Source organism: Vicia villosa, linkage group LG1, assembly GCF_029867415.1.
Source record: "Vicia villosa cultivar HV-30 ecotype Madison, WI linkage group LG1, Vvil1.0, whole genome shotgun sequence".
Lineage (NCBI taxonomy): Eukaryota > Viridiplantae > Streptophyta > Magnoliopsida > Fabales > Fabaceae > Vicia > Vicia villosa.
In genome coordinates this window covers 78,154,455-78,180,340 of record NC_081180.1, presented here as the reverse complement: position 1 = coordinate 78,180,340, position 25,886 = coordinate 78,154,455, and the positions used below count along the sequence as shown (strand labels likewise).

At 36.0% G+C, this 25,886-nt stretch overlaps 4 protein-coding genes across 4 annotated transcripts; all 4 read left to right on the top strand.

Moving 5' to 3' along the window:
* The first annotated feature begins 350 nt into the window (after positions 1 to 350).
* LOC131642956 (LEAF RUST 10 DISEASE-RESISTANCE LOCUS RECEPTOR-LIKE PROTEIN KINASE-like 1.1) lies at positions 351 to 5,327 on the top strand. Its single transcript, XM_058913115.1, has 4 exons — positions 351 to 3,002; positions 3,446 to 3,487; positions 3,764 to 4,024; positions 4,105 to 5,327. The coding sequence occupies exons 1-4, from the start codon at positions 2,261 to 2,263 to the stop codon at positions 5,091 to 5,093; spliced, it is 2,034 nt and encodes a 677-aa protein (XP_058769098.1). The 5' UTR covers positions 351 to 2,260; the 3' UTR covers positions 5,094 to 5,327.
* A 391-nt stretch (positions 5,328 to 5,718) lies between these two features.
* On the top strand, positions 5,719 to 9,874 carry LOC131642967 (LEAF RUST 10 DISEASE-RESISTANCE LOCUS RECEPTOR-LIKE PROTEIN KINASE-like 1.1). Its single transcript, XM_058913120.1, has 4 exons — positions 5,719 to 7,426; positions 7,519 to 7,569; positions 7,693 to 7,956; positions 8,088 to 9,874. Exons 1-4 carry the CDS (start codon positions 6,712 to 6,714, stop codon positions 9,041 to 9,043), a joined length of 1,986 nt encoding a protein of 661 aa, XP_058769103.1. The 5' UTR covers positions 5,719 to 6,711; the 3' UTR covers positions 9,044 to 9,874.
* Positions 9,875 to 15,545: 5,671 nt separating this feature from the next.
* LOC131642975 (LEAF RUST 10 DISEASE-RESISTANCE LOCUS RECEPTOR-LIKE PROTEIN KINASE-like 1.1) lies at positions 15,546 to 18,684 on the top strand. The gene is made up of 4 exons (XM_058913126.1): positions 15,546 to 16,520; positions 16,761 to 16,793; positions 17,131 to 17,340; positions 17,459 to 18,684. The coding sequence occupies exons 1-4, from the start codon at positions 15,818 to 15,820 to the stop codon at positions 18,454 to 18,456; spliced, it is 1,944 nt and encodes a 647-aa protein (XP_058769109.1). The 5' UTR covers positions 15,546 to 15,817; the 3' UTR covers positions 18,457 to 18,684.
* Positions 18,685 to 24,434: 5,750 nt separating this feature from the next.
* On the top strand, positions 24,435 to 25,545 carry LOC131646741 (uncharacterized). The gene is made up of 2 exons (XM_058916708.1): positions 24,435 to 24,561; positions 24,632 to 25,545. The coding sequence occupies exons 1-2, from the start codon at positions 24,435 to 24,437 to the stop codon at positions 25,543 to 25,545; spliced, it is 1,041 nt and encodes a 346-aa protein (XP_058772691.1).
* The last annotated feature ends 341 nt before the right edge of the window (positions 25,546 to 25,886 follow it).

Sequence of the window (25,886 nt, the reverse complement as noted above, 5' to 3'; positions counted from 1 at the left end):
GATAGTTTTTGGTCGTCTGGTTCATATTAAAAAGAAAAATATTAGTTTTTATTTTCATGAAAATGACAGATATCAGTAGATACTTGCAATAGGAGAATAATCTAATATACAACATAAATTAAAATATGTTCCATTACAATGTATTCCACAAAAATAATTCATGTTATTGAGTCCAAAAAACTAGAATAAATAATACTGTATTAAAAAAAATAATGCAATAAAATAGTTCATTTTAGAAAAAAAAATTAATTTTTTTTAAAAGGGTCTTATATATGTTTGTTTTCGTAAATAGTCCCTTTGAAATTTTCATCAGTTTATCGAAGTTCATTTATATTTTATCATAACAAAAAATAACATATAACTTCTATAAGAATTTATAAAAAAAAATATATCTAAATTATGAAATATTTAAATCAAATTTTCATATTCAAAACAAAGAATATTATTTTTGTTCATAATTCTTTGACGCCAGAATAAAACCATATTAATAATGCAAAAATTATCCACATTAGTCATACTTTTCGTTTCAATTATTCTACATTTCCATTATTATTATTATGTAAAGAAATTTTTATTTTAAATTAAAAATTATTTAAAAAAATAAATGAACACTTTCCACGTCTAAAAGTTTTTCATTCAATTATTTATTATATGCCATTTTTTATGTTAAGTTTTTTATTTTGGATAAAAATACAGCATCCAACCAAACTCCTCCTAACATTTTTTTACATAATTTTTTTCACCATAGGTGTCCAGCCCACTGAACCTCTAATCTGATTTTGGGATCAGGTTTGACATTAAATAATGGACAAAATTTAGGTACAATTCTTTAGGTGTAGTTCGTACTGTTTCTCAATAAAAATATGACAAGTGTATAATTTTCTTTTACATGTATGCAAATTTCTCCTATTTTCACTCACTAAATGATATTTAAGTATAATTGTCATATTTTCATTGGAAAAAAGTAAGAACCATACTTAAAGAATTGTACATAAATTTTGTCCTTAAATAATTGGGGACAACTTCTCTACCCATCATAAAAAGATGGGTAGTGTACATTCCACCAATCAGATGACACCATTTAATTTTTATGTATTTAATTATTTATCATATCGAACAATTGTTTGATGTTTTCAATGCATTTTACACTAAAGGTAACTTGACCCACCTTTTTGAGGTGGGTAAATAAGAATTCACCATAATTTTAATTTTTCCCCAATCGCAATTGTGAGGATGAATCGTGGTCCTACCTACCAAATTCAGCATCATTCGTCACTGGACGAACTAACCGTCTATAATTTAAATTTGCACTATTAGCATCCTTGTAGGGAGGCATCTCCGTATAATTACCATGTGGTACAGGCCAATTAGGATAGGTTCGGTTAACTATTTATTGACCGTTGATTTTACAATAAATCTTTCCAATTTGCACTCAACAAGAATCAGGATAAAGATGAATAAATCATAATAAATGAACAATAATGAAGTGGAAAAACAACTTAGGATTCTAATTTAATTTAGAGGGAACACGCAACACAAGACATTAAGGTACTAACTAATTAGAAGCAAAAGAAGTTTGAAGTCAAGGATTATGACAGACAGTTAATGAAGATGAGACAACAAAGATAGACACATTTTCTTGTTAACGCGTTTTCTCATGATCCCTCGTTGAACAGTCATTGTGAAGTGAAGTGTGAACCTTTGATTATCTGTCTTATTATTCCCAAAGACTCTTTCAACTTCAAATTGCTGCTTGTTTTTTCTCATCTTTTTTGAGTATTTCAACCCCTAAGGACCCACTTTCTTTAATTTCAATATCTCTACATTGACTCACTCAAGAATCTAGACCTCTCAGTTTTTGATATTTCTCATTTTTAGTTCCCATGCATATAAGTTAACTACTGGTTTATTATCCTAATTTTGCGTGGTTTAGGAACCAATAGTAGAAGATTGAGATTTGCAGTTTATGAAGTCAAGTCTTTGTCTTTATTCAGATAGGAGTTTAGTTAGTAACTTGAGCATGAAGTTGGTCTCACTTCCCTAAAGGCCAAAAATATAGATATACTGTTATTCATGTGTTCCCACTTTCATTTCCATTCATCTTCAATTTCCACTTGGTGTATGAAGCATTTAAAGCTGGTGGTGTTATTCAATTGTGAAGACTGAAAAGTGTAAAGAATAAGTTAGACAGACTTCAACTTATTTTAGAAAATTATATCCCTGACCTCTTTTGCACATAAAGTTAGGAGAATTATTAAGGATGAGTCTAGTTTATGAATTTATGTTCCTATTGTTTTCACACCTCGTGCCGCGTCTTGTGTTGGCGGGTGGATATGAGTACCAAGGAGAGTGTCCAGGTTCATTTAGTTGTGGATATCTAGGCAATATCAGCTTCCCTTTCACTACAACTCAACGCCAAGACTGTGGCTTATTGCCTATCCATTATTGTCATGATGTTTCAATGAAGCCCAAAATGATCCAGTTTCAGAATAAAGGGAAACAACAGTGTGAGTTTGAGGTTGAAGTTGTAAGTCCTACTGAGTATAACGGAGGTCATGCTACTTCTAATTGTGTTTTTAGAGACAAGAGTCTGCGCAAACTGCTGCAAAACCGAAGTTGTGAAGCTCTCAGATATAATTACACTCTTCCTCTCACTCCTCACTTTGCTTTTCATTTGGAAACTTACACAAGCTTGTTCATGTGCAACCGTACCCTCCATGTAAATCCTCCAAAATATATGCATAAGTATACAAACTGCCCCCTTTATGATGTCTACTACCAGCCTCACATCTATACTGATAAAGAGTCTTGGAGGGCTTTTACAGCATGTGCAAATGTCCGACTTCCGATTAAAGACCTCGCTGACTCTGACGACCCTTTTACTTTTGTAACTGCTGATTTCCCAATTCAAGTAAACATAACAGAGGAATGTGCATATTGTCACTATAAACAAAGAGGACAGTGTCAACTTGACAGCTACGGGAGGTTTTTTTGTGCCAATGGTATACTAAAACAGACACCCCGGAAACACAAGCACTCATAAGTGCACTGAACTAATATAATAGTTGTTGCTTTTATCTGCTTTCCACACATTATAGGTTCATAATTGTTTCCATTTAAATTTGTGACACATTGTTTATTTTTTTCTGGGTAAAATACACACGCACAGTTCCTTGTCCACATCATTATCAGAGTCAGACATCTCGAGAGTACTGGCTCTACGTTGATGTGTCTAACCTAAGTACAAACTTGTCTTCAACATTTTGATTTTGAATTTAGCATTTACTACACTTTTCAGCTGATTTACTATTGCTCTTGGGTAGCAAGAGTTGAGTTCCACTGATTGACTGGTTAATGTTGTTTGTGCAACAGAGTTAGCTAATCATATTTTTCTCTGCACAACTTTATTTTCATGTCAAATCTTAATTGTTTACTCTATTTGCAGCTATGCGAAAGGGGCTGAGGCGGAATGTTAAACTGGGTATAGGTAACCTACTGTTTACATAATTTTCAGCACATGATTTCAAATTCATTGATCTTGATTCTTGAGTGTGAAAATTTAACAGTATGTTAAACTAAAATGATGTCAGATTTTGTTCTAATTTGTTTTGATAATTCCCCCCCCCCCCCCCCCCCCCCCCCCCCCCCCCTTTAAAATCTTTTGTTTGAATTATTCCAATTTGTGCAATGACAAGTTTCATCCCCTTTTGTATGTTATATAGTATTCTTAAACTGATATATTCTTTTTGGCCTTTTTCCACAGGTTTGGTTATTGGAATCCTGGGCATCTTGTTCATCGGGTTCATGTTTCTCCTTCTACTCTACAAACGAAAACATGCTATCTCGGTTGGACACTTCCAATCTAGTAACTCTTATTCTGATGCATCCATAAATCGACGCAGAGAAATTGGTAGTAAACACTTCGGAGTTCCATTATTCTCCTACGATGAGCTTAGAAAAGCAACAAACAATTTCGACCATACTAAAGAACTTGGAGATGGAGGCTTTGGTACTGTCTACTTAGGTAGGTACAACAGCTATCTGACATACTAAATTAATCTTTCCATCTTATTGTATAACTTATGCTTCAACCTTAAAATCCAGGGAAACTTCCCGATGGACGTGAAGTTGCTGTCAAACGTTTATACGAACACAACTATAGAAGAGTAGAACAGTTTATGAATGAAGTTAATATCCTGACAACATTGCGACATAAAAATCTCGTGTCCCTCTATGGCTGCACATCACGGCACAGCCGGGAACTACTGCTTGTGTACGAATATATCTCAAATGGCACCATCGCAAGTCATCTCCATGGTGAATTGGCCAAGCCAAATTTACTACCATGGTCGATCCGAATAAAAATTGCCATAGAGACTGCTACTGCCTTGACTTATCTCCATGCTTCTGGTATCATCCACCGTGATGTGAAAACCAGTAACATACTCCTTGATGACAATTTTCGTGTTAAAGTTGCAGATTTCGGTCTTTCAAGATTATTCCCTGAGGATGCCACTCATGTTTCCACAGCTCCACAAGGGACACCGGGTTACCTTGATCCTGAGTATCACCAATTTTATCAGCTTACTAGCAAGAGTGATGTATATAGTTTCGGAGTCGTGCTCATTGAGCTGATATCATCTAAGCCCGCTGTTGATATTAACAGAAGTAGGGAAGAGATTAACTTGTCAACTCTAGCAACAAAAAAGATTCAAGAAAGTGCAATTGATGAGCTGGTAGATCCTAGTCTTGGCTTTCATTTAGACAATGAGGTTAATAGCATGATAGTTTCAGTGGCAGAATTGGCATTTCAATGCTTGCAAAGGGACAAGGAGATGAGACCTTCTATGGAAGAAGTGTTAGATGAACTTAGGAGAATAGAGAGTGGGAAGGATGTGGTTGAGGTTGTAGAGGAAGCAGATGTAGATGGTGTTGGATCTTCACACAGTAATGTAAATCCACCACCAACCTCACCTGAATGGGATGAAGTTGGATTATTGAAGAATATGAAAAATATGAAGCACCCGTCTTCACCAAACACGGTCACTGATAAATGGGAAAGTATTAGTACTACACCTAATGCCAGTGCTTAATCACTGTCTAGTATCAATTGTTGATAAGTCATTTTTACTGAATCAACTATAAGCAATGATTGTTAGTTGAAACATGAAAATGAGCGAGTATAATGTATCATTCTCGTCTCATCCGTTTGTATAGATGATTATTTTAAGAGACATTGCAGTCAGACAAAGAGTTGAGATGGGGGTACATGTAAATATTATAAAAAGAGGTACAGAAATAAGACACAAAAAGGGAAAATTTTTGGAACAATGTTTGCTATGCTATTCTATAGCTATCTGCTTATCCTTGGATTTTTTGAAATTTAATAAATCGTTATATGAGAGCAGCTAGCATCTTTTTGTCATATCGTTTAAAAGTTCGAAGAAGGGGGAATCTTCGCATGATTTAGAGTCTGTTTCTCGTGTTACTGGAACTTCATAGTATTATGAATTTATGATGCCTGTATTCCCCTTAATCTTTGGAATGCTAATTTGCAAAGTATATTTGTTCACACCATGTTGCTCCGCCAAGTAATTTATCACATTTTAATATACTGCATAAAACATATAGTCCATCATCCCCGGTGCAAACAGTATAGACCAACTTTAATGAAAACTGACTTCGACCGGTTGATACGATAAGGAACCGACCACATACTGGTCAGACCTACTCTTTGAATTTAAAATGATGAGAAGTAAAAATCGATTTGATTCAACTGGTTTAGCTGTCGAAGCGATAGCTCGATTTAAACTATGGTTGAACCAACTAGGTCTTTTAAACTGGCTCTAACTAGTAGTTGAACTTTAATATGCAGTTAACCAAAACTTAAAAATATAATGGGAGAAAAAAGAAAAAGTTTATACCCTACAAACGCTTTTAGATAAAAATGACCAGGGCCCAGAAATTTTGTCCTAGTTTTCTTGCCTTTGCCTTTTGGGCAAGGTTACATGTTGGAAGCTAATTGGAAACTACATGTTCTATGAAATATATTGAAAGTCATGAAATGTAAGTGTGACTGTCAAATTGATGACACCTTTTTCATTATATGTATGCCTCACAGACTTGAAATAGGATCAGGAAAAGAAAAGAGATAGAAAGAAAACACAAATATAATATTTCCCAATAACGGTATATACAGTAGTATATTTTCTTTCTAAGAAAGAATACAAAGTGTAAAATTTAATATGGGAAAAAGTTTGAAAAAATATTGATGTTTATATTCCCTCTAATGTGCTGTGAATAAATAAATTGGCTGCGTTTGAATGTCGAAGTATTCATTGTCTGAATGTGCTGTTTTGTCAATAAGGAAAATATGGCAGAGGGGTCCAGTTTCATTGGTGGAATAACTAAGAAATGGCCAGCTACTATACCTTTCTAACTTTGAATTGTATAACTCACATTTATATGGACTACGGTTAATCTAATCTACCTTTCTTTTTCATCAAGTCTTTCTCCTTCATTTTTCAAGTCAACTGACCTATCAAATAGGTTCCCTTTTTAGACCACTTGATTTATACATGATACTGATACATATCTATTTGTGAAGACAACGTGTGTATTTTGCACTGTTCACACTACTAGTACTTAATCTTCACTACATCAGTTTTTTTTTATGTTAAGGATCCATTACTTCCTCCTCGTAAAGTTGGGATGACTCTTGTTCATTTGTTCTGCTTCCTCTTGTTTTGTCACCTCGTGTTGATTTTATCAGAAGGGTATGGAAGTGGGTACCAGGATAACTGTCCACACTCATTCAGCTGTGGAATTCGTGGGAATTTTAGTTATCCTTTCACCAAGGCAGAGAAACCAGACTGCGGCCTCATACTCATACATAGCTGTGACGCCGGTTACTATTCACCCAAATTGATTCAACTGGAGGAGAATGCAAGAACCACAGAGCTAACTGGCTCCATTGACCAGAATACCATTACACTTTCTGATCAAGATTTTTACAAGCATTTACAAAATAATGCTTGTGATGCTTTGAACCACAACTACACTCTTCCTCCCCCTTCTCCTTTGGTTTCCTTTTATATAATTTATAATGTAACTTTCTTCCGATGCAACCACGGCCACAAAATCAACCCCCCTGCACATTATTTTAAACACAACTGTTCATCCTATGATATATATTATGACAGCAACCAATACCCCAATGTTACTATAGAGATGGCACGTAGCTTTTTCCCATCCTGCATGGTTCTTCAGTTTCCATCTAAAGACTTGACTGATACCAAAAACATTTTATCATTTGTATCTGGTCAGGTGAGTGTTAAAATAGAACTATCTGCTGATTGTGACAAGTGCTGCAACCACGGAGGACAATGTCGACTTGATGCAAGCAAGAAGTTTTACTGTCATAATGGTACGCTTCAGATGAATTTCTCATACTAATATATTTCATTTGCTGATTTATGGTTTACTTATAAACTTGCTTCAAATTGGCTTATGTTGCAGAGCCAGAGAATAAGAGAGATTATTTTAAGCTTCTACTTGGACTTGGAATAGGTAATATATAACTAATGATGTTTTAAATACATAACCAAGAGTAAGAATTCATATATATTGATCCTACTATATATCATATATTTAAAGTTTTGCCTGATTGAGGGTTGAATTTTCCTACTACAGGTTTAGGTTTTACATTGGTTGCACTGGGTATTCTTATAGCTCGATGCCACTCCAAAAGAAAACATGCTCCATCAGACCTCCAGAATCAATCGAGAATAAAATCATACAATGATGAAATTGATCCCTACCGAAATCAAGACTCAGAAAATGGCACTGTCTACTTTAAAATACCTCTGTTCTCTTATAAGGAGCTAGAAGAAGCTACAAATAATTTCCACCAAGCCAACCAACTTGGAAGTGGAGGCTTTGGAATAGTTTATTATGGTAAATCATTCCCTTCCCAAACTTCATTCCCTACTGGAACATAGATTAGTTGTATACTTGAACTCTATTTTCATGCATCATGTTGAAAAACTAATTATTATATGGTCTGATCCTTAACAAATAACAACCAGGGAGACTGCAAGATGGACGTGAAGTTGCTGTTAAGCGCCTATACCAACATAACTGGAGGCGAGTAGAACAGTTCACAAATGAAATTGAGATCCTTGCTCGTACTCGCCACGCTAATCTTGTGTCCCTCTATGGTTGTACTTCACATCACAGCGATGAACTACTGCTAGTGTACGAATATGTTCCAAACCACACTGTTGATTTTCATCTCCAAGGTGATCTAGCAAGAACAGCCACACTGCCTTGGCATATCAGGATGAAAATTGCCATAGAGACAGCAAGTTCATTGGCTTATCTGCATGCTTCAGGCATAATCCACCGTGACGTGAAAACCAAAAACCTTCTCCTTACAAACAGCTTCAGTGTAAAAGTTGCAGATTTTGGTCTTTCAAGGCTATTCCCCCATGATATCACCCATGCTTCCACGGCACCACAAGGGACACCAGGTTATGTTGACCCGGACTATCATCAATGCTACCAGCTTACTAACAAGAGTGATGTATATAGTTTTGGTGTTGTGCTCGTCGAGCTTATATCATCTAAGCTTGCTGTTGATATGAACAGACATAAGGATGAGATTAACTTGTCAAACCTGGCCTTAAAGAAGATCCAGAAGGGTGAATTTACTGAGCTGGTGGATCCTAATCTTGGTTTTGATTCAGACAACGAGGTTAAGAGGATGATAGTTTCGGTAGCAGAGTTGGCTTTTCAATGTTTGCAAAGGGAAAAGGAATTGAGACCTTCCATGGATGAGGTTTTGAAGGTGCTGATGAGAATTGAAAGTGGAAAGGATGAGCCTGAGCATATAGTTGAAGAAGATGCGCATCCATCCTCACCAGAAGGAAATGAGGATGAGATTGGACTTTTCCAAAAAACAATGCGACAGCCTTCGCCTAAAACTGTGGTTGATGGATGGGATAGTCGATCTACTACGTCAAATACCATCAGCGGTCATTAATAGTACAGCCTTGCATACTTACTAATTTGCAGCACTTAAACATTGTCACCTTCTAAAACGCTGGCTTTATAGGAAGGATGGTGTCGTTTGGAAGATTTGAACATATAAGGGGTGGTATGAGAAACTTCATGTAATTATGCATAAAATTGTACTTGATCCATTAATGAGACTCATGTTGATGTAGAATAGTCTATTTAAGCGGATAGTACATATACTATATTCACAACTTTGAAATATATCATAAATATTTTCTATATGGTATTACAATTCAGGAGCTCCCGGTTTTTGGGGCTTATCTTCTGCATTAACCATAGCCTTCGTTGTTGCAGTTTCCTCTTGTTAAGCCTTCAGTGCCAATTTTCGCTTCTTTTATGCTTGTCTTTGCATCTTATTGAGATATCTCAACTTGTTCATCGCCGCTGCTATGGTTCCCATTTAACCCCGTTAGTGTCAGCGTGTGTTTGACCATCATAAGCCACATATTTAGCTCAGATGGCCACACCATCCAATTACAGTCCCGAAGCCGGCCCGAACTCAGATGCTCATCACTGGATTCCATTCCAAAAATGCACTATAACCTACATGCACTTCATATATGTAGTGTTGTCATATTGAAAGATGATCCTCATCCTGGAGCATTTCTCAAATTTCAAAAATGCATCTCCCGACACATCTATAATACACAAACCTCAGCACTTCGTGAATGAGTCACCTCCATTTTATTGAAATTTAATCCGGAAATGCATCTTCGAAATATTCCAAAAATGCACTATAACCTGCATGCACTTCATATATGTAGTGTGGTCATATTGAAAGATGATCCTCATCCTGGAGCATTTAAAGGTCGAATGTCATTTCTAAGTTTTAATTCAACTATTGATTTCAAAGTTTTAATTCAACTATTGATGTGAGTTTGAAGATCAAGAATTTAAAAGCCTTTTCTCTATACTCCTAGTCAATTTATATTGTGTATTTTTTTCTATTGATTTAATTCTAATGTCATAGTCTTGTCTTTGTAGAAATGAAATGAGGAAGAAGTAAGACTATAATTATAGAGCATGTTACTGTCAATAAGGAAATCTGATATTATTAGTTTCCTATTATATTTTGTATAACTTAGGAAATTAGTAATTGTATATAATTATAATTCAAATCAAGATATTTGTAATTAGTAGTGATAATTATGTAATTATTGAGGCTGTATTATTTATAGAGGAAAAGATAATGAAAGAGGCATCAAGCCAGAATTTGTTTTGACATGGTATCAAGAGCTCTTGAATCTTGAACCGTGAATTTTTTTTCCTCTTAGTTCTCTGGTCTTGTTAGTTAAAAAAAAAAAAACCCTTAGAGCAGTAGCAACTACTGCAACAGTAGTTGATCAACTCTTTCTGTTCCTTGCGCACGAGTATTGTGCGATCTTGTTTCGATCACTTCGTCTCGTTATTCGTCGTTTTCTCATGGAAAAAGAGAACTTCTTTTGTGTTCGTTTTACCGGCAAAAATTATGCCGCTTGGGAGTTTCAATTTAGGATGTACGTGAAAGGAAAAGGTGTGTGGGGCCATGTTGATGGTACTTCAACACTTCCAACTGACAAAACTGCATTGGAGGCATGGCATACAAAGGATGCTCAAATTATATCTTGGATTCTCGCGTCCATCGAACCCCACATGGTTAACAATCTGCGTTCCTATTCTACGGCTAAGGACATGTGGGATTACCTGAAGCGCATTTACAACCAAAACAATGCTGCAAAAAGATTTCAGTTGGAACTTGACATAGCTAATTATCGTCAAAGCGATCTTTCGATTCAAGACTACTATTCCGGGTTCCTTAATCTGTGGGCTGAACATTCAGCTATTTTACATGGTGATCTTTCTGGGGCTGCGCTCATTGCTGTTCAAACTGTTTATGAAGTCAGCAAGCGGGATCAGTTTTTAATGAAACTTAGACCAGAATTTGAAGCTGTACGTGCTGGACTGCTGAATCGATCTCCACCTCCTTCTTTAGATGTGTGTCTTGGAGAATTACTGCGGGAGGAGCAGCGTCTGTTAACTCAAGGGGCCATGTCAAACGACAATACTACTACGGATGTCGTTTCTGTGGCCTATTCTGCCCAAAGTAAAGGGAAATCGCGTGATATGAAGCAAGTTCAATGTTTTTCCTGCAAACAGTTTGGCCACATCGCTCGCAATTGTAACAAGAAATTCTGTAACTACTGTAAGCAACATGGTCACATCATCGCAGAATGCCCGATCCGGCCCGCAAAGAGACCAATGCAGGCCTTTCATGCCAATGCTGCTTCCTTTGGCCAGACCTATGCCGCTGCTGCCTCCAACAATGTTGCTGCTGCCTTGACTCCAGAAAGTGTGCAACAAATGGTACTCTCTGCCCTCTCTGCCTTAGGCATCCAAGGTAATTATAACACTGCCACTCCACCTTGGTTTATTGATTCCGGGGCCTCCAATCACATGACTGGCTCCCTTGAAAATTTGCATAATGTTCACACATACAACGGCACCGAAAACATTCAGATTGCAGATGGTAATACTCTTCCTATAAGTGCTGTTGGTGACATTAATTCCTCTTTTCGGGATGTGTTTGTATCCCCTGGACTTGTTTCAAATTTAATTTCAGTTGGACAATTGGTGGATAATAATTGTGATGTTAATTTCTCTCGTGCTGGTTGTTCTGTGCAGGATCATGTGTCGGGGAAAGTGATCGCGAGGGGGCCTAAAGTGGGTCGTTTGTTTCCTCTCCAGTTTAATTCTAGTAATGTTTCTTTTGCTTGTAATAAAGTTCCTCATCAATATGAGGATTGGCATAGAAAGTTGGGTCACCCGAATTCTGTCGTTTTCTCTCATTTAATAAAAAATGGATTGATTGGAAACAAAATGGTTATGTCTAGTTCTTCCATTCCTTGTGCTGTTTGCAAACTTGGTAAAAGTAAAACTCTTCCTTTTTCTTCTCCTGCTCACCGTGCTACCAAATGTTTTGATGTTATTCATAGTGATGTTTGGGGTATGTCTCCTATTTTATCTCATGCTAAATATAAATATTTTGTGACGTTTATAGATGACTATAGTCGGTTTACTTGGTTATATTTTTTACGCTCTAAAGCTGAGGTTTTCACTATGTTTAAGAATTTTGTGGCATATCTTGAGAACCAATTTCAAACCAGCATTAAGATTTTACGCACCGACTCGGGAGGAGAGTATACCTCTCACGAGTTTCAAAAATACTTGAAGCAAAAAGGAATTATTTCTCAACGCTCTTGTCCTTATACGCCTCAACAAAATGGCATTGCTGAACGCAAAAACCGGCACTTGCTTGATGTTACAAGAACATTACTGCTTCAGGCCTCTGTTCCATCAAAATTTTGGGTTGAAGCTTTGTCCACCGCTGTTTTCTTGATCAACCGTCTTCCATCTCAGGTTCTAGATTTTGATACACCTTTCTTTCGTCTTTTTAACACTCATCCCAATTATCATAATCTTCACACTTTCGGTTGTGTATGTTTTGTTCACTTATCGCCTCGTGAACGTCATAAGCTTGGGGCACAATCTGTCCAATGTGCATTTATGGGATATAGTCTTAATCAAAAAGGATTCTTGTGTTATGATGCCTCTGCACATCGCATCCGTATTTCTCGCAATGTGATTTTCTTTGATCATCAATTCTTTTTCCCGTATCTTTCCCCTAATTCTTATGATGTTTCTATTCTTCCCAATTTCGAAGAGGTCTCTCGGTCTATAGAGCGTTTTAAACCCGGACTTGTGTATGTTAGGCGCTCCCCGCCACTTCTCGACACTGATCCGCCACCTGAACCTGCGCTAGAACCACTGCGGAAATCCACAAGAGAGTCTCACCCCCCAGATAGGTATGGTTCTTGGCATACTTCTTTAACTACCACCTTATCGAATATAGTTGTTCCTACATGTTATTCACAGGCAGTTAAAGACCCATGTTGGGTGAAAGCAATGCAAGATGAACTACAAGCACTTCAGGATAATTTTACTTGGGATATTGTCTCTTGTCCACCTGATGTGAAGCCCATAGGTTGCAAATGGGTATATTCTTTGAAGTTGAATTCTGATGGTTCTCTCAATCGTTACAAGGCTCGCTTGGTCGCTTTGGGCAATAAACAAGAATATGGGATAGACTATGATGAGACATTTGCTCCTGTAGCCAAGATGACTACCATTAGAACAATGCTTTCTATTGCTGCTTCTGCAGGCTGGTCCCTTCATCAAATGGATGTGAAGAATGCTTTTCTTCATGGGGACCTTGAAGAAAATATTTACATGACTTCTCCTCAGGGTCTATTTTCATCCTCACCAGGTGTTTGCAAGCTTAAACGCTCTTTATATGGCCTGCGACAAGCTCCTCGGGCATGGTATGAAAAATTTCGATCTACTCTTCTTGGATTTTCTTTTACTCAAAGTCAATATGACTCCTCATTATTCATCCATCGCACGTCTACTGGAATTGTGCTTCTTCTTATTTATGTTGATGACATGGTCATTACTGGTTCGGATCAAGTGGCCATACAACAACTTAAACAACAACTTCAAGCCTCATTTCAGATGAAAGATCTTGGTTGCCTGCATTATTTCTTGGGTCTTGAAGTTCATTCTGATTCCAAGGGCATTTTTCTTCATCAGCACAAGTATACTACAGATCTAATCTCCTTGGCGGGGCTCCAATCTGCTGCTCCGGTGGATACTCCTCTTGAGGTTAACGTCAAATACCATCGTGATGAGGGTGATCTTTTGCCTGATCCACTTTTATATCGTCAACTAGTGGGGAGTCTTAATTATCTAACAATTACTCGCCCCGACATCTCATTTGCAGTCCAACAGGTCAGTCAATTTATGCACACTCCTCGACACCTTCATTGGGCTGCTGTTCGTCGCATCATTCGTTACTTGAAAGGTAGCTCTCACCGTGGCCTCTTCTTTCCTATTGGATCATCCCTTGATTTGGTTGGCTATAGCGATGCTGATTGGGCAGGTTGTCCTGATACTCGACGATCTGTCACTGGTTGGTGCATGTTTCTTGGTTCCGCTTTAATTTCTTGGAAAAGTAAAAAACAAGCACGAGTTTCCAAGTCCTCCACTGAATCTGAATATCGAGCTATGTCAACAGCCTGTTCGGAAATTATTTGGCTTCGTGGTCTTCTAGCTGAGCTTGGTTTCTCTCAGCAAACAGCAACACCTCTCTATGCTGACAATACTAGTGCTATTCAAATTGCTGCCAATCCTGTTTTTCACGAACGGACTAAGCATATCGAGGTGGATTGTCATTCTATTCGGGAAGCCTTTGAGAATCACATTATATCTCTTCCGCATGTCACCTCACAACTTCAGCTTGCTGATATATTCACCAAGGCTTTTCCTCGTCCTCGACATCAATTTCTCGTTAGCAAATTGATGCTGCTTGACAAGCCGCATCAATTTGAGGGGGGATGTCAATAAGGAAATCTGATATTATTAGTTTCCTATTATATTTTGTATAACTTAGGAAATTAGTAATTGTATATAATTATAATTCAAATCAAGATATTTGTAATTAGTAGTGATAATTATGTAATTATTGAGGCTGTATTATTTATAGAGGAAAAGATAATGAAAGAGGCATCAAGCCAGAATTTGTTTTGACAGTTACAGAAGTTTCAGATACATATCCGAATTATATTTGAGTAAAATGGGATGGTTCACTCACAAAATGATGAGGTGTGTGTATTTTAAGTGTGTCGGGAGATGCATTTTCGGAATATGAACGGGCAAATTTGAATTTTCAGAGTGTCCATCCTCACTCCATGGAGTGAATAAATTAATCCCCTAACATCATCCTTTCGGCAAAGATTGGATGTAAAGTGGACATATGAGCCATATAGTGAAAAAATTTAGGGGTTAGTCATTACACTTCTCCTCATTTTCAATCCTTCTCATAACTTCTATCAATTGTATTAAACTTATCATGTCTCTACTCTAGTGCACTCCCATGCATTACACTTATTTGAAGTTCCTCTCCATTGTATTAATAAGTTGTTCATTCTCTTTTCTTTTAATATGATTAAGAAATTCAACTAAGTATAATTAATTGTTTAAATATCATATAAAAATAGAATTCAAATTTATTAAATTGTCATTTTTGATATTTAATAAAAAAAAACTAAATCATCTCCGATGCATTACACTTAATTGAAGTTCCTCCATTATATTAATAAGCTGTTCACTCTCTTTCCTTTTAATATGATTAAGAAATTCAACTAAGTATAATTAATTGTTTAAATTTCATATAAAATAGAATTCAAATTTATTAAATTGCCATTTTTTATATTTAATAAAAAAAACTCAATCAACTATAATATCTAACATTTTAAAATGAAATAAATAGTATAATAAGAATAACAACATTAAACAACTTTAAAATAGTTGAATTTTGATTATAACAATGACTAAATTTTGAATCAATTTTTCATTTATAATAATAGCTAGAATAGTATGAAAGATTAAAAATCACGTCTTAATATTGTATTGGGTTGATATAGTTGAATTCTTTGGAAATGACTTGCCCTTCTCGCAAGACAACTCTTTTAAAACTAAATCCACTACTGTCTTTCTTGTATTTTGTCATATATCAAGTCAACTTGCGTATCAGCCACACTTTTACTAGAAAACCATATTAGGGGACTGTCTTGGAACTTACTATATTTCTTATTTTCCATTAATATCATATCATTGCTTCCTTACCTTGGCCTTAAAATTCACAATGACCTCCCTTTTCATTTTCAAGTCATTAATATTCTCTCTGATTCTACATGTTTCAGCTCAAGATCATGGAAGATGTCCAACCTCTTTTAGTTGTGGATATCTTGGCCAAATTACATTCCCTTTCACAGTTCCACAACACCCTCAGTGTGGCGCTTTGGCAATACTTGATTGTGACAATAAGAATGCAACTGCTCCCAAAACCATCCAACTTGGCAGCCCACCATCAAAACAGCTTTTTACTGTTCCATACGTGGAAGGTGATATCATCACAGTCAGGGAAAATGAAGCTCAACGGAATAATTTGCTATCCAAAAATTGTCAAGCCTTTCACAATTTTCCTGTTCCTCCCAGTTCTCCTTTAGCTTCTTTCTACATCAAATATAGTACAACTATGTTCAAATGCAATCACTCCCTTAGTGTAATCCCTCCCAAATCATTTTATAACTACAAAAACTGTTCCGGTTATAATATCTACTATTACCGTCAAATTTCTGATGGTAATTTCAAAGTGCCAAGTTCTTTGGCACAGTGTAAAGTGTATAAGGTTGCAATAAGAGACAGCCCTTCTGATGATCCCTTTGATTTTCTATCTCCTGAAATCGAAATTAAAGTACAATTATCGGATGATTGCAACAAGTGTCTTCGCCACCACGGGGGCCAATGTCAACTTGACGTTCACAAAAATTTCTTCTGTGCCAAAGGTATGCATGTCCAATACATACACATAATTACAACGATGGTCTTTAATAAAGGAGTTATCAGCGAAATACAATTCTATTACTAGCATTTCAGCACTTATAGCAATAATTGAAGCAAAAGTTTCAGTAACACTAGACTGTTTTCAATCCTGTAGAATTCCTCCAATTGATATTTCCTGCCTTGTATGTACTATCAATAATTGTCTGTTTTGAAGTAACCGGTTCCTTTGATTTCTCTTGCAGAGGATAAAAGATTGGCTTGGAAGTTAGGAATTGGTAATGTTCCTCCGACATAGCAGTTTCTTTAATTTCGCATGTCTTGAAATTGAATGATCCTGAGAAGCATAGTACACACATATTCCGTGTCTTTTATACTCTACTCTCCCTTTTTAGCAGGAATGAATATTTTTATGTCGTAACTGCACGTCTCACAATAAAATGTTTTGCCTATATATTTATTTCCCTTTTTGATAGACATATCAAAGTTTGGATGGTTAAGGACATAATAGTCGAGTAATCAGTCAATCAGACAATATTTCAAATTCCCTTTGCATGCTCTTCAAGATAATATTCTATTAATTTTTTAATTTTCCTCCCCTTTATTGATTTCTAGGCATTGGACTCCTTGTCATTATTATAACTGGATTGCTGATTACTTGGCGCTGCAAACGACGTGTTCCTAATTTCTACAACAAATACACAGAGAGTGACAGTATCTACAATGGGGTGCCAGTGTTTTCCTTTAAGGATCTTGAAGTAGCAACAAAAAAATTTGACAGTTCAAGAGAACTCGGAGAAGGAGGATTTGGGACTGTTTATTATGGTATGTTTCACAATCATACAAAAACACTGTCTATGAAAGGGTGGTAGGTTTAATTAAAACATCTTCCCCATATCTATATAAGTATATAATAACTCTTAGTTTCATCTTTAACATCTAGGAAAACTAAAAGATGGACGTGAAGTTGCTGTGAAGCGCCTATACCAGCACAACTTCAAACGAGTTGAACAGTTCATGAATGAAATCAAAATCCTCACTCGCTTGCGCCACAAAAATCTAGTTACTCTTTATGGATGCACTTCACATCACAGTCATGAACTATTGCTTGTATACGAATACATTTCAAATGGAACTGTCGCCAGTCATCTGCGTGGTGAATCTGGCTTTTTGCCGTGGCATATCCGAATGAAAGCTGCCTTAGAGACTGCTGCTGCTTTGGCTTATCTCCATGCTTCTGAAATCATTCACCGTGATGTGAAAACAAACAACATTCTCCTTGACGACACCTTTTGCATTAAAGTTGCAGATTTTGGACTGTCAAAACTGTTCCCAAATGATGTTACACATGTATCCACAGCTCCACAAGGAACCCCGGGCTATGTGGATCCGGAATATCATCAATGCTACAGGCTTACAAGCAAGAGTGATGTTTACAGCTTTGGTGTTGTGCTTGTTGAGCTGATATCATCTATGCCAGCAGTTGATATGAGCAGAGATAAGGAGGAGATAAACTTGGCAAACCTAGCCATAAGGAAGATTCAAAAAAGTGCAATCAGTGAACTCGTGGATCCTACCCTCTGGTTTGAGTCAGATAGTGATGTTAAGAGACAAATAGTTTCAATAGCAGAACTGGCTTTTCAATGTTTGCAACGAGATAAGGAATTGAGGCCTTCCATGGATGACGTTTTAGAGGTGCTGAGGAGAATTGATAATGGGAGTGGGGTGGATAAGTTTGGACATGTAGAGGAAGTAATAGCTCATGGAGCAGGTATATCACGTATCAATGTACGTTCACTGTCACCGCCTTCATCCGACCATGTTGAGGTGAAATTGTCGAAGGATAAAAAGATAACGCCTTCTCCTAAGGGTGTGACAGATAAATGGGATAGTGAATCCACTACTCCTAATATAAGTGGTCAATCAGCAAGCCAAATGTAATAATGACACTAGTTAAACCTTTTATATTTTGGAAGACAAGAATAAAGATTTCATCAACACTTGTTGGTTGTTATTGGGTTTTGATTGTAAATTCCATTTGCTGATCCAAATATTTGCTAAAAAGTTATGTATATTTTATTAGCAATTTGGCATCTCGAAAAATTGGTTGTTTTTCTTTATTGATTTATCTTGTTGTGTGGATGCAGGTTCCTGACTAATAACTCTTTGAAACAAGTTGACCAATTCAAGACTGGATACTAAACTTTAAAATTAACATGTTCCTATATTTTCTTTATTAACGTTTTCTCCGATTGCATAATATAAAGTTGCTATTAGCAATAGTTAGCCAAATCAGAATTATACCTATGTACTACACAATACACCTACAAACAGTGAAATGGCAATTGCAATGGAGTCAATCAAAAGGAAATGAGATTACTATATAAAATCAACATAGCAGCGATGATAATGTAGAAAAAATGAGTTACCTGAGCATCATTCAGCATTTGCGATGTGCGAAGAATGAATATGAAAGCCATTATACCTGTTTGTAATAGTGAAGCAAAGCCGTCTCAGAAGATGAAGAAGATGCCATGGTTAGCTCTGTGTTCAGTGGTGCTGCTGATGATGATTATGGATTTAGAGTCTGTTTGGATGAAGCATTTTAACGAGGGAAAATAATTTTTTGAGAGAATTGAAAATGATTTGACGAAAATCGATTGTTTGGATGAAAAATATGAAGAATTGTTAAAATGATAAATTTATGAAGTATTTTAATCAAGTTAATTTTAAAGAATTTCAAATGACACTAAAAAATAAAGAATTTGAAATTGCTCCATAATTTGAGTGTTAAATTGTTTATGATTAATTTTTTTAAATTTGCAAAATGGTCCAATATTTTATTAAAATTATAAATATATCCCAAAATTTTTCATAAAATTGCAAATAAGTCCCTAATAATTTTTCAATTTTACAAAATGGTCCCTTAAAATTTTCAAAAATTGCAAATTAGTCCCTATTTTTTATAAAAAATTGATGAAAATCACCAAAAAATTTAACTATGAATCATTTTAATACTTCATCCAAACAAAAGAAATTAAAATTGAATGAATTTCAATTGAATCATTTGAATTGCTTAAAATTTTAAATTCTTTAAAAATTCTTAATTGTCTCATCCAAACACACTCTTAGGTTTTCGCTTTCATGCAATTTGATCTGAAACAATTGGAATTGGCTTTATAAGGATGCAAAACAACAAATTTGCAATTTTCTTAAAACGAAAAGAAAAAGAATGCGTTTCATAGAACAGATTCAAACCGCTGTAATGCTAGTGTTTGTTGGCTCTTTGAGTTTGGCGGAAATGGGGACCTTCCCTGATTTATTTAGCACCAATCGCACCATATTATGTTAGTTTAACTTTTGATCAGAGGGAAAGGGAGAGGACGAAAATGATAAAGCCAATTTTGGCTCCCTCCAAAGTGAATATATTTGAAAGGATAAAACACTTCTTTTATTTTAGACATTTTTGTCCTTATTTTCGTTGTTTTTTTTTTTATGAATTGGAATGAAACAATAGAAGAGAAAAAAATATATTCGTTAAAACATTATTTAAAAAATCCAATGAAAAAAAATATAGTGAAGAGAAAAAAAATTACAATATTCTTTTAAAATATAGGGTTAAATAAGTTTTTGGTCCTATAAATACTGCAGTTTTATTTTTAGTCCTTCCTGAGTTTTGATAACGGTTTTAGCTGGTTTTGCCAACATTTTTTTTGTAAAAACCGTTGCCTAAAGGCAGGGAGGGAATAAAAACGAAAACTGCAATATTTATAGGAATCAAAAACTTATTTAACCCTAAAATATATTCATTTCTCTCACTAAGCTGAATGATCATTTCTTTGTCGATGCAGGTTAATCTTTTGCACTAGTTGGTTAAAAGTTTAACTAGGGAGTGACTTTGTTAAAAGGTCTGCAAGATTATCCATTGAACGAATTTGTTGGATGCTTATATCATCACTCTTCTGAAGATCATGCGTGAAAAAGAACTTTGGAGAAATGTGTTTTGTTTGATCTCCTTTAATGTAACCGTCTTTCAATTGAGCAATGCATGCAGTATTATCTTCACATATTGTTGTTGTATTTATTTTTCCAGAATTAGGGATCTCAATCAAACACATTCTCGACTTGCCTCAAGTAGTGCCAAAAGTTTTGCATGATTATATGAAGTTGCGGTTATGGTTTGTTTCACAAATCTCCAAAAAATAGTCGTTCTGCCACTGTTGAACCCCAAAATTTGTCCTCCTACTTCTTTTAATTGGCTTATGTTTCGCATTAGGACATGTGCATTATCATTCATATCATTGGCTCTATGATCGCAGGATCAAGGTTCAATTTCTCAAGCTCTCATCGAGAACCAATCAAATCTTTGTTGCGACAAAGGTCTAGCACTCCAGTGTGCTTTATATCAAGAGTTTCCGTTGTTTTCGAGACATTTCAAAGGAGAAGTTGCTTTGTGGTATCTTTAAAAAATCGTAATTCTCAATTGGAAGGTCGTAATCAAAATCAGCGGCAGCTTTGGAAATTTGGGTGGTTGAAGTTCAAAAGCTAAATCATACCTGAGTTCAGGTTTTACAGATCGAGGAATTTTTAATTTTGGAAGTGACTTAGTAAATTTTCTCTTAAAGTGTATGTTGCTGCATGAACTGTTCGACTAAGCTGAGTAGGGTCATAGACAGTTTCAAATTAATCCTGGAACGTTTTGATTTCTTCACAACGTGTTGTCTTACCTTTGTACACATTTTCCTGCACAAGTGAGAAGGCTTTTGTTAGATGACCTTTGATTTGAGCAGTGTCGAACATGTTGTTCGAATTGAAATTCGTCCACCAGGAATAAAAACCATTGGTTGTGTAGAAAACAGGTTGAAAAGGAATAAAATTGAATTCAACAAAAGTAGCATGATATTCTTGGTACTTTGCAATGTCTCGAACATCATAATCTACTCCTGCAAAGAAAATCTCTCGCTTTCGAGTAAAAAGAGGTTCAGTGATAAGTTGGCATAACCCAAATTATCGAGAGACATAATTAGGTTGATAAGCCAACCGGAAAACGCAACTCTTCACTGGCAAGATCCTGGAAATAAACAATCTGGGTAGAAGTAATGCACGCCATATAACTTCAACCTCAATGTTTGCATCCTTCTCAGCATCCTCAATTGACGAAGTGAACTAAGTAGGCCCATGAGTTCGACTGGTGAAAGGATCCATCGAAGAGGTGAAGTTGTGACATTTTGAAAACATCAAGATATATTTGGTGAGGAAAATATGGAGATTCTCCATGTCATCGTTAGGAGTCAGTTGCAAGAGTCTAATCCCTTCAATGCTCCGATTGACTATCTCAGGATCTTTTTCGTTGATAGTGCCAGAGGTTCGAAGGAAAGGTTCAAATGTGGCATTCAACCACAATTGAAGAAGCCAATAGGGTCCAGACAAAAGTAGGTTGGCACCAGCTTCATACTCTTTGAGTTTAGTGGTAGGAAGCAATTCACTTATGCAGACCTTTCGACCGACATGTAACTGGTTGGCTAAAGTAAAAAATCTTCTAGCTACTTGCAAAGACTTACAGCAAAAAACAAATTTCGAGAGCCATAGAGCTAAGAAATCTATGTGTTCGACATCAGAAACATCCTCCTCTTTGACATGGTAGAGGTTAATGTAATCACTGAAGGACGCATTCTTGACATTGAAGTCAATAGTGTTATTAGAGTTAAGATAGGGATCAAAGTTTTCCCTAGTAGGAGGAAGTCCAGTTATGGAATCTATATCGTAGAAGGTTGGGGTTGTCATCCCACAAGGGAGGTGGAAAGTATTGTAAGTACTATCCAAGAAATAAAGGGATGCTAGCAATAAAGGTTGGCAATAACTAAAGCCTAGTTTCGACATTTGAATTAAGTCGAAAATTCGTAAATCCTTCCAGACTTGGCTTTTCTTCTTTTCAACTTTATTAAGCCAGGATAAGTAGGATTTGTCCAAAGTTGGGCATGATCAAAAGGGCCTAAAGTTATCAGTAATATAATCCAATTGGAAGGCCTTTCTAGCTACTTTGGATTTCAAGTTGCCTTCAACAGCTTTATCCTTAGAGGATTTGCTGGGTTTCTTAACCGAATCTTCAAGATTCTCTTTAGGGGGATCAATTTTATTCGCTATGGGTTTTATAACTTGATAAGTAGGAAAAAACTTTACATACTTCTCTAAATGTCATGCAGCAATTAAAGGTCCTAAAAACCCTAGGATTTTTCCAGAAAGCAAAGAGGGGATTAGTACCTGAGAAGCATACATTGCTTTTTGCTCTTGAGTAAGTTTATGAGGCGTGATGAACTCTTGATTCCCAGAAGTAATAAGCTTACTAGTTGGAATGTTTTTAGAAGATGAACCTTTGGAAGTTCCTGTACCTTTGCTCTTGGATTTCTTTTGTTTGTTTGGTGACATTATTGCAGATTCAGAGCTTTAATGGAGTTTTATGAAGGAAAAGGGAGAGCGTAAGAGAAGAAGAAGGTTTTCCAGAAATATTGCTGAAAAGAAATGAGAAAATGAAGAAAAGTGTTTTTATAGTGAAGAGTGAGGGAAAAGGCAGTTACACCTCACCAGAATCATGAGACACATGTTCAGATCCTGGAAGAGAAGGTAGGGAGTTTGTCAAATCAAGTCACCTTGGAAGTTGATACTCATGATGATAACTGATGCACGCACGTCTGGAATAAATGTTTTCAAAAAGCAAATCATAATTGCTTATGACGTTATGATTTGAAGGTTATTGAAAGGTTTTTTGGTCGAAATTTGGTAATTACAAGAAATGTCCATTTCTACATTCATTCGAAATAGACATTTATTGGGGGCAATTTGTTAGCTGGAAATTTCGACCCATGATCGAAGAAGATTTGAGAATGTCATATGCTGAATAAGTTAGCATGAAATGTGGCTTCATAGAAGCTATCTCTTCTTTAGATTCACCTTTGTAAAGATTTAGTATGTCGAAGTGAAATACAGCTTCAAGTGCTTAATTGGAATATTTTAGAATATGGAGGAAGTGCGCTTCGACAACTGCGTTGGATGATTTCAAAAAGGCTTCGAGCGGGAAAAGTTTGAAATTTGAACTTGTGTCTGTTTGCCAAAAAAACACATGGTATCATCAGAAGATCTTTTCGTTTGAAATATCGAACGTGACACTCATCTGTGTAAAGACCGTTAGGGTCGAATCATTATAAATAGGAGTCTTAGGTTTTAAGATTGGTGTGTTTTGCATTGTGTACAAAAAATTACTCAAATACTCGAAGTACCGGAGCGAGAGAAAAAAGTCTGTTGATTATGTATGTATAAAAACACCATTGTTTTCTTTACTTTAAGTTTTACAATTTTATCAACTCCTATCAGTCTTTCGTCATTTATTTCTCCTTGCTTTAAACCGGAACCTTTTACATTTCTGTCGAACCTTTACTTTCTGCACTTTACAATTCCTGCAAATCTTTAAATTCAACCTTTACATTTTACTCAGTATTTGTAGTCGAAGTCTTTGTCTTTGTACTTAGATAATATTAGTTTCCTTTACAAAGAAATCATGTTTATCTTGACGAATCAGAATCATGTTCACTTATAAAATAAACTTAGAGAAGACTAAAACATTAAGACACATGTCCTAGGATCAATCTAGTCGATCATGTGAGTTACCAAAATATAGAGTTTGGAAGACTAGCGGTCGTTTGTCAGAAATTACTGGTAAACAATATGTTAGAATGATGGTTGCATGAAGGAATATTGATGCTATTGCTGAGGTGTTGACAATGTTGGCTGGTGCTATTGGGTAGACTCCGAATGTGAATGGTGGTAATTGATAGGAGGATGAGTTCCGAGCTTTGGGGAAATTCTAGAGGAACAATCCGCCGATCTTTGATGAAGAGCATGAACCTGACAAAGCACAAGCATGAATGAAGGTGATTGAGAAGATCTTACATGTTAAGAATTGTACGGATGCGCAGAAGGTGCAATTTATGCAATTTGGTACTCATATGCTTGAGAAGGAAGCTGAGGATTGGTGCGTAACACTGTTCAGAGGTTTGAGGAAGATGGAATTGAGGTTACTTGGGCTCTTTTCTGTGATGCATTCTGGATAACTATTTTTCAGAAGATGTGCGTGGGAAGAAAGAGGTAAAGTCTCTTGAGCTGAAGCAGAGTAATGGAACTGTGGCAGAGTATGCAGCAAGATTTCGAGAGTTGATTAAGTATTGTCCTCATTACAACAATGCTAATGCTGAGAGGTTTAAGTGTTTCAAATTTGTGAATGGTTTGAGACCTGAGATTAAGAAGGCTATTGGTTATCAACAAATTATGCGTTTTATTGAGTTGGTTAACAAGAGTATCTATGATGAGGATTGTAGGGAGAGTGCTGCTCACTATAAGTCTATGAATGATAAGAAAGTGAAAGACCAATTTAGAGGAAAGTCATATGCCGATAAAGGGAAACGGAAAGTTAGTTTTGACAGGAAGCCGAGTGGGGGAGGAGCTCCTACTCCGATTAGGTGCTACAGTTGTGGTGTTGAAGGTCATCGTGCTTATGAGTGCACAGGTGCTGAAGTGAAATGCTTCAAGTGTGGCAAGGTAGGTAACAAGGCTAATGATTGTAGAGGAGGTGCGAGTTTGACTTGCTACAACTGTGGTGAGCAAGGGAATATAAGTACCAAGTGTGACAAGCTGAAGAAGGAACAAGCTAAAGAGAAAGTGTTTTCTTTATCTGGTTCCGAGACTGCTATTGAGGATAGACTAATCCGAGGTACATGTTTTATTAATGGTACACTTTTGATTGATATTATTGATACTGGAGCGATACATTCTATCATTTCTTTGGATTGTTTTAAGAGATTGAATCTTGTGTTGAGTGATATACGTGAAAGTATGATTATTGATACTACTGCTACGGGTTCAGTGACTACTTCATATGTGTGTTTGAATTGTCCGTTGCGAATTTTTGGTAGAGACTTTGAAATTGATCTAGTGTGTCTTTCGTTAGATCAACTTGATGTTATTCTTGGGATGAACTGATTGGAATACAATTATGTTTATATCTATTTTTATAAAACGGTTATCTTTCCTAAAAAAAAATAAACATTATTTGATTACTTAAATGCTCTTTTCTTAGTGTAAAGAATTTGTAGTGAAAAGACAATTTAGAAAATTTATGTAATTGATAAATATTTGAGATTGTATCTAACAAAATATGTATTAGAAGAAAATAGTTTTTAGAATTTGAGGGTGTCCAGCACACCTGGCCCCGCCGTAATTATAAGAAACAGTTTCATAATAAGACTTGTGTTGTATGCTAAATTTCCAAGTCAACTTCCGCGTCATCCGCAAGTTGATTGTGTATATTTGAGTATAGCAAG

Excerpts from the sequence above, each read along its gene's own strand:
- LOC131642956 (XM_058913115.1), top strand. The coding sequence starts at position 2,261 with ATGAGTCTAGTTTATGAATTTATGTTCCTATTGTTTTCACACCTCGTG. Across the intron at positions 3,488-3,763 it reads GAATGTTAAACTGGGTATAG|GTTTGGTTATTGGAATCCTG; the intron begins GTAACCTACTGT and ends CTTTTTCCACAG. Across the intron at positions 4,025-4,104 it reads CTTTGGTACTGTCTACTTAG|GGAAACTTCCCGATGGACGT; the intron begins GTAGGTACAACA and ends CTTAAAATCCAG.
- LOC131642967 (XM_058913120.1), top strand. The coding sequence starts at position 6,712 with ATGACTCTTGTTCATTTGTTCTGCTTCCTCTTGTTTTGTCACCTCGTG. Across the intron at positions 7,570-7,692 it reads TCTACTTGGACTTGGAATAG|GTTTAGGTTTTACATTGGTT; the intron begins GTAATATATAAC and ends TTCCTACTACAG. Across the intron at positions 7,957-8,087 it reads CTTTGGAATAGTTTATTATG|GGAGACTGCAAGATGGACGT; the intron begins GTAAATCATTCC and ends AATAACAACCAG.
- LOC131642975 (XM_058913126.1), top strand. The coding sequence starts at position 15,818 with ATGACCTCCCTTTTCATTTTCAAGTCATTAATATTCTCTCTGATTCTA. Across the intron at positions 16,521-16,760 it reads AAATTTCTTCTGTGCCAAAG|AGGATAAAAGATTGGCTTGG; the intron begins GTATGCATGTCC and ends TTTCTCTTGCAG. Across the intron at positions 16,794-17,130 it reads GGCTTGGAAGTTAGGAATTG|GCATTGGACTCCTTGTCATT; the intron begins GTAATGTTCCTC and ends ATTGATTTCTAG.
- LOC131646741 (XM_058916708.1), top strand. The coding sequence starts at position 24,435 with ATGAAGGTGATTGAGAAGATCTTACATGTTAAGAATTGTACGGATGCG. Across the intron at positions 24,562-24,631 it reads GTGCGTAACACTGTTCAGAG|AAGATGTGCGTGGGAAGAAA; the intron begins GTTTGAGGAAGA and ends ACTATTTTTCAG.